General features: G+C 39.3%; 1 protein-coding gene across 1 annotated transcript in view; it reads left to right on the top strand.

Annotated features, from left to right (window-relative positions):
• The window catches only part of rhoub (ras homolog family member Ub), a 6,784-nt gene extending 1,009 nt beyond the window's left edge, over window positions 1-5,775 (top strand). Inside the window, exons 2-3 of the mRNA XM_026934774.3 lie at window positions 845-903; window positions 3,126-5,775. Of these exons, the coding sequence (XP_026790575.1) occupies window positions 845-903; window positions 3,126-3,581 (515 nt within the window). The 3' untranslated portion in view covers window positions 3,582-5,775. The remainder of the gene's footprint in view (window positions 1-844; window positions 904-3,125) is intronic.
• Window positions 5,776-11,943: the final 6,168 nt, after the last annotated feature.

Genomic DNA, 11,943 nt, shown 5'->3' on the forward strand with positions numbered 1-11,943 from the left:
CAATGTAATCTCTGTGTATATATAGCATCAATACTACTAGCAGTAGCTGGTACTACTAACATCAAAAATAGTTCATTTTCTACTATTAATTTGAGTTGAATTGCAATTTTGCAATGATTTGCAATGCTTTGAATCATTTAACACTGAGTTGGTTTGGCTTCTCTTCATGGAAAGTTCAAGAATAAGAAGCTCATCAGTCTAATGTGCTTAATATCTGACCAGTTGCCAATGTTTAAAAAATAAATAAATAAAACTGTGAAAGGGGCTGCAGAAAGTTTGTAACCCCCTGGCGTAGAGAGTGATGTAATAGTCCAGCAATTTAAACCAGATCTGACATCTCGAAACTGCGTCACTTATGCAATAGCACAGGTGGCACTTCAGAGGGAAAAGGGCACAATCAAAGGCAGATCAGATGACGCGGATTTGAGCGCAATTACACAATGCAGCCTGCCAACTGAGAAAGCCGGCGGGTTTTACTTTGTATCTGTAGGAAAAGCGTCATTGTGTATGTGCAGGCAGAGTTCACCAGGTTAAATATTTCTTTGCCTGTGCTATTGCAGACTTGTTAATCTTTGTATGGTTTTTCATTGTGTTTAATCTGGACTTTGACTTAAAGATTCACTTATTAGAATTTTACAGAATATATTATCAGAATATAATCAGAATATATTATTTTATAGTTTACATTGATTCATTTGGCAGATATGTTTTAGCACAGAATGTTTGAGCACACTGGTTTAATGGGCCAGGTGAATCAGTGCATGCAAATCTGTGTGTGTGAGTGGCCATGGGATACAAATTTGCCTCACCTCTTTTTCCCTTTCTCTCTGACTCTCTCCTGCAGCGGTAGTACAAGTTGATGGACAGCCTTTGCGACTGCAACTCTGCGACACTGCTGGACAGGTAAAAACAGCCCCATTGCCTTTTGCATTCAAACACACTGATGTGTGTGCCATATTTTCAGACTGTTCACACATTTCAGACAGGAGAGCTGCTCTCTGTGACTCCCTCAGACAGCGCCTGAATGTATGTGCACCCACCCTGTCTGGGGCAGAGGTATTCGTGAAGGGAGTGCATTGTTTCAACTTTTGGATACTTCAGGGCCGTCAAGGCCACAGAAAGGATGTTTCATAAGCACATTTACTGCAAGTTAAACCTGGAGAGGCAGTGTACTTTCCTATTGAACCTGAACAGACCCTGTAGTACTACTCACATTCTCAGAAAAAGTTACTAAACAGGAATTTTAAGGTACAGACTGTTATCACTAGGGTCGTTCTTGTTAATGGTATGTCGTTGAATTTCAACAGTGTACATATTAAGACCTAAAAGACCCACTAATGTACATTTTGAGTACATATTTGCATTGGTTTCACCTTAGAGAACATTTTCAGGATCTAATGGTGCAAGCTCCTAACTTTCTTACATGGAATAAGGTTTGTTTGTCACTCAGGAGTGCAGAATGTGGAGGATTTGAAATGAGTGAGAAATGATGGAGGGCAAGACCCAGGTAATTAAAATAGATTAGAGAGAACGCCATATTGTGTGGCAACCACAGAGAGGTGGAAGAAAAAGGTTTTTCAGCTGTCTTTCTCCTTCTCTCTGCCTTTCTGTGTGAGCCATGCAGGCTTAGAAGAAGAAATGTTCAACCACCAGTTTTGCCTCCAGGCTCGGTTCCTTATGCCAGGTTTATGCCTCTACCACTGTTTGTTTCTGAGCTGTGGCAATTATGAAAAAATATTTATCAAAAGCCATTGGAAATAGGTCCAAGTTCAATATGGAATGTGCCTATTATGGATATTTGAAAAGCTCTTCGCATTCACTGTTTTTTCCACTGCATTGAATTTGTTCATTTGCACAGGTTTTGAAACTTTCGCACTCTGCAAACAGCTATAAATCTTTAATGTGTACTGTATGGGTTAACCAATAAACGGCTCTGCCCTTTCAACACACAACTAGTAAATCTTCTAATACAGTAAGGGAAGGCCAGCTTTAGCAAACACAGTTGGAAGATTAGAGATCTTTCCCACTCTAAGGTAACACACTCAAAGTGAAAGGAAAGTGTTGATACAGAAATTCAGAAAGACATTTAATGGTATCCTAAAAGACAAAGTGTCCTCCTTAATTAGATTACTTCATATGTTGGTTCAGGTAAGACTTTAAATCCACCAAAACCAGTTTGTGCTGGATGATTGATATTATGGCAGTGTTTCAGAGTGGAAAGGGAAGGGTTAAGCACTTTTGTCAAAGCCAAGCTAAGTCTGCGTTCTTAAGGATTTAAGAGGCCCTGTTCTTTAAAGTTTTGTGCACCTATAGTGTTAATTTAGTTGATTGGCACAGTATAAAGCAAGGGTGTAGGGTGTGCCAGATCTGCACGCCTTGGCAGAGTTTAAAAGGAGTGCTGCTTGAACAGTGTGTTCTGCAGTACTTGTGGGAGGTTCCAGCATTGGCCAACTTGAGAGGTTAGAGTAAGTTGATTTCGTGAATTATAAAATATGCTGGTGATAGAAGGATTTTAATAGGAGATTTACAGTGTCAACATGGATTTTAGGACTGTATCTGAATCATGAGGTTGCTGTAGTTTTTCTGAAACTTTGTCAAGAAAGCATATTAGGATTTGTATGGAAAAAGTTATGAAACTTTACAACCGAATATAATAGTTTTTGGCATATTAGGGTGGAAAATTATTTGTGTAGAAAGCTACAAGAAAAGTAAGAAATTAATTTAATTGAAACGAAATTAAAGTACTGTTTTCTAGTATTTTTTTTTCCTTTGTTTTAAAGATGCTGTAGCATATGTCAAGGGATCTTTATAACATCAAGAAGACCAGGACATTAACACCTAGATGTGTTTCTATGTTGAATAACAAATTGCTTAGTGTGGCAGTTAAACATCAGAAAAATTAGAGACACCATTTTAAATTTACCTTCATCAGGAAACTCAGATTATAATAATATGTCCACAACTTTGCATGCCCCACCCCTTTTTCCTGGCACACTGACATTGCATGGCTTGATTAGTCTTTGCAGTAAGGATTTCATCATTGAATTATATTGTCATATAGACTAGCTATTGTCACATGTATTACTATAGTTATATTAATTTCTGATCTTCTGTCTTTCTCTCAGGATGAGTTTGATAAGCTGAGGCACTTCTGCTACTCACGCACTGATGTCCTGCTCCTGTGCTTCAGTGTGGTTAGTCCTGCGTCCTTCCAGAACGTGGGCGAGAAATGGGTGCCTGAGATCCGGCGGCGCTGTCCACTCACCCCCCTCTTGCTGGTGGGCACGCAGTGTGACCTGCGCGAGGATGTCAAGGTGCTGATCGAGCTAGCGAGGCGGCGTGAACGGCCTGTACCTGAGCAGGACGCCCGCACCCTTGCTGACAAGATTGGCGCTGTGACATATGTAGAGTGCTCAGCTCTCACACAGAAAAACCTGAAAGAGGTGTTCGATGCTGCCATCTCTGCCGGCCTGCGCCAGTCTGAGAGACGCGCCAGGCGGGAACGCAAGGTTCTCAGCACAGCTGATAAGATGAAGATGCTCTCCAAGGCCTGGTGGAAGAAATATGTGTGTATCCAATAACACGAGCCAAACTCTGAGTCATCGACACACATGGACAAAGTGACAAAGACTCTTGACTCATTCAGTGCCTCAAGCAGATGGACTGATCAGGAGCTGTTCTCACAGGGGAGGTGTGTGTGTGTGTGTGTGTGTGTGTGTGTGTGTGTGTGTGTGTGTGTGTGTGTATATGGAGAGCAGTGTGTAGTCGGTGAGATAATTTCACTGAAGTGAGGGCTGAAGCATGACTCGTATCAGCCTTAGCTATCAAGTATCAGCTATAAGCTGTTTTAATTGTTACAGCTATCTCAGCTACTCTGAACTCTGGCCAGTTCCAAGAATTATAACTGGAAGCTGAAGAGTGCTGATCTCTTAAAAGAGAAACAAGAAAAATTGTACGCTTCACTTTGTCATACACTACTGTTGAAAAGTTTGGAATCACTTGGAATCAATTAAATTTTATTCAACATTCATTATTTTATGTGCTAAAAATGTTTAGATCTAAATAATGTAGACTAGACAGCATTGCAGTGGTTTGATTGAAAACAGTAATTAATAAATAATGCATAATTTACAGCAGTGGATGTTACGGCTGGGCGATATGGCAAAAATATATCATCACAATACTTCAAGACATTACAATATGTATCACAATATTTTGAATTGCTAATAAAGTGGCAGGCAAATCAGCAATCATTCGGTTCCAATGGTGATATTACAAAATGAGGTTTTTAACAAAGACGAGGAAACATGTCTTACAAAAATAGGTTTTTGCATCCAGGTTGAGAAATGAGCTATTAGAAATAACAGAGCAGGACAATATTATTAAATCACCATGATGTATGCTATATTCTCAGGAAAGTGTATTATGATGAGTTTTATTCTAATATTGATATCCTATTGTCATATCACCATACTCTAATGTTTAGTATCCAGATTTGATCGTTGCCTTCCAAATAGGAGGATTTCCATATAATATCCACATCTTTCTGGATATGAATTTTATTATAATGTCAGTGTCAATGATCATTTACAGTTCTAGACACATTTCTGGACAAATTTCTCTTTTTTTTTCCATACATGATTTATAACATATGAAGTTTCATAGTGCTGATATCATAAGAATCATTTTATAATTGTATCTGTGGTGATTTCAAACTTTTGAATGGTAGTGTACAGTATATCAAATGCACAAGATTATATTTATGTCTGTTAAATGTGTGTATGAATGGTTTTTTGTTTTTGTCACTTGCTCTTCAACACTGGATCTCATAGCTATTCACATTGTGATTATTTTTTTTCCCCTTCGAGCACACTATGGAATGCTCCTAAACTTCTTTAGTGCCCATCTTTGAGCTCATGGCACCATGATGTCACCTTTACATCTTTACTGATTTGACAGCTGTTACTGTTGATGGCCACCCAGTCAAGACTTCTGGGAGTGTTAAGTGCTTCTCATGTGGCAAAACATTGTAGTGTAAAGTATACGTTTAATTTGTCACCTCATCAGCGTATTTGACAGTAACATTCAGTAATGATGTGAACATTTTTACAGAGAACTAAATCTTCACTTCCTCTCTAATGTCAAAGAAAATTTATCAGGTGTTTTATTGCATTTCATAATTATTGTTGCAAGTATGTTCACTAAATCTTTGATCGTTGGAGCGGATTTATTTGACTAGCACAAGACTGTGTGTGTGGTGGTTCTGTCACCTCAGCTTTATGGTCGTGGTGTGTATGTACTGCTCTTGGGTGTTTTATTGGTTAACACTAGCTTTAACATTTGTCATTGTGGTACAATAGGCTTTAATTGACACTGGGGTGTGTGATGTGTTAGTGACAAGCCTGAATATGCAGTTCCCTGGTTGCATTTTCTCACTTTGGACTAAATGTAATTGTATTGGTTAGCCGATGAGTGGGACATTTGCTTCTCATTATTCAGAAGCCATTTTTTCTCTTTCAGAAGTTTGAAGACCTTTGGAGATTAGCTATAAACTCGACAACAGAGTTATCAAACAGGTAAAATGAGATTGACTGACTGTGCTTAGTGTGTACAGTACGTTTCAGTGCCATAACTTTATCAGGGTACATCAATGTAGAGTTATACATTTTTATAACTGTATAAAATTATCTTTCTGTTCTTGTATGATCATTCCCTATGGTATACATCTCAGTTATGGATTATTATGGCAAATAAACTTGCTTCTTTGAACTAAAATTGAAAATGCCATCTTTTTACTTGGTGTGCACACCCGAAATGTTTAAATTTGTGTAATGACCATATAATTAAACAGGCTCAAGCAGCTCCGAGAGCCATTGTAAATGTAAAAATTACGAATGTGGTCTTTTACATTCTTTTGCAATTTTGTTATTTTGCAAATGAATGGCCCTACCCAGCCCCTGCATTGTCTGACTGTCTGAAGACTGTGACGCTGAGCGTTAATTTGGAAAGACTACGTGGCTAGCACTTCCATTGTGATTATGTCTACACCAGCAATTTCAGGGCTTTGTTTTGTCTGAGTGAAAAGCCAATTGCAGAGGAGGACAGCTTAAAACAATATGGTATGTATTTCTTCAAGGCCAAACAAAGATGCAGGAAAATCTTAGTGAATGCTTTCATAAGCAAGGTAGCCATTTTTATATGAATTGCTTCTGCTTAGTTAGCAGTCCAGTTGCAAAAAAAAAAAATCTAATAAGACTTCAGCAGTCTGAAATAGATATGATTGTGAAGCATCCAAAGAAACCCACAGTAACCATTGTCAAAAAATATCTTAAAGGAGTATTCCAACATATTTTCCAAACTAACCTCTATCTACCACATTGGTAGTGTATATGTGATTACTACAGGCCATAATTTGGATGCTTCCCTTTTGCTGAAAGAAGAACAAAAAACCTTTGATTTATGCTGAACCATGTCTGCTGCCAAGTTGTTGATTCATCTAGAGAGCAAAGGGCTTTTTACATGGGATGCAACAATCACTTGTCCCCATTCATTTTCAGTGAGAGGCAGATGGGCAGGAGAAGCGACACGGGAGATGTCGCGCATGTGCCAGAGACGAGAACATGGTCGGTCTCCAAATTTAAAACTTCTCAAATTTTCTGGTTGTGACATGAGAACCGTGTTGGAGTAGGCCAGAATTTTCAGCTTAGCTAGCCAATATAGTTAACACAGTAGCATAAAATGAGCATATGATGTGTTTGATGGTGATTAAATTTCTATTAAAGATATAATATAAGCTAGTGAGTTTGCTCCATTTTAATTTCTATGCACATCCTCTATCTATGCTGGTGAAGCCCTTTAAAAATGTGAGTGACTCAGATCTATAAATCAGTTGATCAAGGTTGTCACTGTGGTGACTCAGTTACCATACACTCACTGTTCAATTTCTTAGGAACGCCTGTACGGTCATGCAATTTATCCAATCAGCCAATCATGTGGCCAAAGCGCAAAGCATACAATCATGCAGACATAGATCAAGAGCTCCAGTTAATGTTCACACCATTACAAAGGGGAAAAATATGATTTGACCCTGGCATGTTTGTTGGTGCCAGATAGGTTGGTTTGAGTATGTCAATAACTCCTGATCTCCTGGGATTTTCAGGCACAACGGTTTCTAGCGTTTACAGAAAATGGTGTGAAAAACAAAAAGATATCCTGTGAGTGACAGTTCTGCAGGCAGAAATCCATTGTTGATGAGAGAGGTCAGAGGAAATGGTCAGACTAGACAGGAAGGCTACAGTAACTCAAATAAGCACTCTTTACAACCGTAGTGAGCAGAAAGGCATCTCAGAACTCACAACATGTCGAACCTTGAGCCGAATGGGCTACAACAGCAGAAGACCGCATCGGGTTCCACTCCTGTCAGCCAAGAACAGGAATCTGAGGCTGCAGTGTATACAGGCACACAGAAACTGTACAGTTGAAGACTGGAAAAATGTTGACTTATCTTTGTTTATATGTAGCTGAAGCAATGAAAAAGGTGATTAAATGTCCTTTGGTCAATTTGGTTTGGCAATTTATTCATGGTCAATTATTTTCTGTTTTCAACATGTAGCCTGTAGACAAGTGCTAGTATTGCTTGGCATTGCTGTTACTATGGATACCATGAGAGACATTCTCCAGCCAAATTAAAAAGCAATGTCGAGCAAGCAATGGTGAACTTTATAGGAGGCAGACAGAGAAATGTGGATCGGAAAGCAATGTGTTGCCTGCCAAGTGAAAAGTTAGACTGTTTTCTGGGCTTCTTGTTATATTGTCAATCGTCACCAGGCCTGGGCATTTGCGACTAGCAAGCTGGTTATACTGATGGGCTTGGAACAGATTCGACTGCACCAAGATTCAAAACTGCCAGCAAAGTATACCGTGTCAACATTGACATCACCGCATAGTCAGTGGAAAGGATGTCCAAGCCGGACACATTCCTTGAGATGGTCAATTCCAAAGCATTGAGAACATAGCTAGTGCTATTCTTCACCTTTCAAAAGATTCTGACACTGACTGCATCAGCACAGGTCCTGTAGCATGGCTATTAGTGACTATTTACTTGGTTTAGCTGGAACTACAGGGCCACTGCAACAGAAATGTAGAGAAAATGGATGTTGTATAGAGGGAAAACCCACTCTAAAACAAAGACTGTGAATTAGTTAGAATCCAGCTAAAGTAGGAGGCTCAGCAAATAACAAAGCATGCTATGTTGAGGGAGGGCCACTATACAATGCTAGCAATGCATTAACCACAGCCATCATTTAGCCAAAGTATGTGGAATATGCAATGAAAATGCTGAGGGGGAAAACATGTATTCATATTCTGCAACTGCATTATCCTGGTCAGGGCTGTGGTGGCTCTGGGTGTGAGGCAGGAATACACCCTGCATGGGACACCAGCCAATCTACCTACCGACATGTTTTTGCGAGATGGGAGGAAACCAGAGAACCTGGAGGAAACCTATGTGGACCTGTGGAGAACATGCAAATAAACTCTGCAAAGAGCTCAGGATGGGCACCCTGGAGCTATGAAGTAGAGCAAATGTAAGTGGTCCTGCTCATAGGACAGCGAATAAAAACTATTTAATGCAGATTGAACCACCTTCCATATACAAGAATGCCGAGTGTTTAGCTAAATGCTGGGCGTTAACACTGGTGAGGGAAAACTGACCTGATTTTCGAACAAGAACAGTGAGTGACTAACTAAATGCAGGACAGTAATGCCTACAAGGGGGGACCGACTTGCACTACAGAGTGTAGTAGTGTTCTAAGAATAATGCACATAATATAGAATAAATATCACAGAAGTAGAAAGAAATGAGATGAGGCTGTGCCTAGGACACCTGTAGCTCTGACTGTGATCACTAGCTGCTAATTGGATAGTTCCATAGCATGTTCATGTAGTACGTTTGTCAAGAACGAGAAAGGGAAAAGAAGATACAACCTTTGCATATGTAACACCATATAATCCATACCTAGTACTGACTTTCCACAGGTTTTTAAACTCTTTGAAACTTTGAGAATAGTAGAACAGACAGTATTATGAGCCCTGGATAGAAAGATTGCTTTGCCCTCCAGTAATTATTGCTACAACAACCTGGATTGAATAAGACAGAACTGAGCTTAATCAAGTTGTTCAGCGTCACGTTGCTCTTGCAGAGTGGACTTGTATAGGTGAATTTAGGATTAATCTGCATTTTCGTAGGCATGACGTGAATGTGATGTGTCTAGAATTGTTAGTAGGATTAGGACTAGCAGTAACTGGGTCACATGTGTGAAGCACCGCTCCTGAGACAAATCTGGTTTCAAAGGATACAGTGCTCAATGTGGCGTGTCTCTTAGACACACAGCATGTCTGGATTTGGTTTCACAACACGCGGTCACAGTCTTTAGGGTACAGTGGTTTCCCGCCGTTATTTTTCAGAAACAAACATGGCCGTACAAGGGACAGCTGGCGTCCCCCACCCCTCCCATCCCCAAGGGACAATAACACAGCCTTTGACCTACAGTCTGTCTTATTGTACTGTTTTATTACTGGACAGTATTGTAAGCTAACTTCTCACTAGTCTCTATTCAATCTGATTGTTAAATCACTGCTGAATACACTTTGATGTGTTATTACATTGACTGAAAGAAGCTGCCGAACTGTTTCAGTGTCCATGTTCATATTGTTCTCAGGACAACATAAAAGCTTCTCTGCAAATGCTCAGCAGCTAGTGGATGGCGTGTGAGCCATGTGCTTGCCTCCTCCTAGATGTGTACACAGACTGCTTCATGTTTTGTGACCATACAAGGGTTGGTGTGTATGTGCATGTAGCGTGTGTCTTCGTGTATCTATGTATGTCTGTGTGTAGCTTTGATGTGTACATTACTCTTACAGGCATGTGCTTACTCTCACATGCAGCTGATCTTTACTCCCTCCTCTCACTATTTTTCTCTTAATCTCTCTTTTTTCAAGTCTGTATATCAGAGTCAGACTTAAGTTTCAGTATACAGTATATTGATTGACCCTAGGCTCCTGAATATCAGTCCTTGTTCTTTTTTTCTGATTGAATTAACCATAATAACCATAAGAGCTAATCATTAACAGTCTTAAAATAACCATGTCATATCATGTTGCATGCTTTTATGCCAATCTTGCTTCTTCTTGCTTTTATGCTTATTATGCTCTTTCTCTTTTCTCACTCTTTCTCTTTCTAAACCTCCGGTGGAACTGTTAGAGTTTCTGCCTTCATTGTTTGACAGCCAAAACCGAGCAGGCTTTTATCTTCCACATGATGGAAGGTAGAGCCTCAAATCCTGCCAAGTCCTGATGCCATCAAAGCATTCTCCTCTGTTTGTAAATCAGATAGATAGTCTACACAGAAAGTTTAGAGAGATAATGTACAACTATACATGTATGAATCTGCACAGGAGAAACAGAGACAGCTTTGATATCCCAGATCAGAGTATTGATCATGTTGATGTGTTTTTGAGACAAACAAGCAAATCAACAGGCAAATCTTTGTCAAAGGCTAATGACCACAAAAGAACCCATGAATAGACCTAGTATTTGTTTTACTATTCTTTGTTTTGATCTGACCATGTTTTAATTACATTCAATTCAGTTTTATTTTTATACAGCTTTTAACAATAGACACTGTCACAAAGCGGCTTAGATTCATATCTCTAAATAGCTAAGGATAGTGGGATTATAAATCATTACTCTTCTACAGTTGATATACTAGAAAGTCAGACAGTCAGTAAGTGTGTTGAAAAGATGTTCACTATGAGCATTGTAGTTTTTGTGACTACAGCAGCAGTTTTTAGATCTACAGCATCCTGGTGAGATTATCCAAATCAGTATGTCTGAGTGGGCAAAAGTTAAAAAAAAAAAAGTAGAAAACTATTATGTGATACAATATTGTTCATTAAAAAGCCACTTTGCATTGAAAATGTTGATATAATATCTTACTATGGACTATTTAAATCATTATATATTGAACTGTAAATGTAAACAGAGTTCCATTGTGGTCAAGAGCTTGGAGTAATCCTAGCCTGATCCACACACCCTCATGTGTGGACCTCCAGGCGGTTAAACCCTGTGGCTACTCTGAGAATAGATCATTGTTCTTGATGCTGACCCAGTCATTAGACCCGCTGACCCTGATGCTACCTGGCCAATCTCCCGAAACCAAACATTAACTGACACAAAATACTGTATGTACGTACGTATATAGGAAACCTGGGCCTAAACGGCTACTGTATATTTTTATATCCACAGTGTGCTGAATTACCATTTTATATCTATTTCTAAGACAAGAGCTTCCCAACCCGATCCTTGATGACAAATCTAGAATACAAAATACCTGATACAGGTGCCTTAGGACATAAAATAGTTCAAAACTACAGACTATCTGGGAGTCCTCATGGCTGGCTTTAGAAACACACTCACTTTTTTCCAGAGCTGTCCATTTTGACAGAGAGTTTAATACACTTGGTCAAGTTTTGGACCCTGGAGTGTTCCAGGGAACAATTGTTGGTCCTCTGTAAATTATGTTCTGAGGTTCGTCTCAAGTGAACGTGGATACAGTCTGCACCATGTGTGAAATTAATCCATTCCCAGGGCTGGGGTGAATAACGTGATTGGTTGAACTTGTCATATTACTTCCCATTTTGTTTCACAGTGAAAGCGAAAGGCATGCTGTGGTCCGCAGATGACATGGAAGATCATATCGATATATGGAGCGAAGAAGACCTTCAAACACACGTGACTACAATACAAAAAACCCTAAATTATTTTTGCAGCTTTAACTAAAAGTCTCGACTCAAAGTGTTGACCAAGGTTGAGCAATAGTGAAGAAATATTTTTTTAAACATTTTTCAACAAAAAATTGCATACAACAGATGTGAGATCAGAGAC

Source organism: Pangasianodon hypophthalmus, chromosome 14 (assembly GCF_027358585.1).
Source record: "Pangasianodon hypophthalmus isolate fPanHyp1 chromosome 14, fPanHyp1.pri, whole genome shotgun sequence".
Classification (NCBI taxonomy): Eukaryota; Metazoa; Chordata; class Actinopteri; order Siluriformes; family Pangasiidae; genus Pangasianodon; species Pangasianodon hypophthalmus.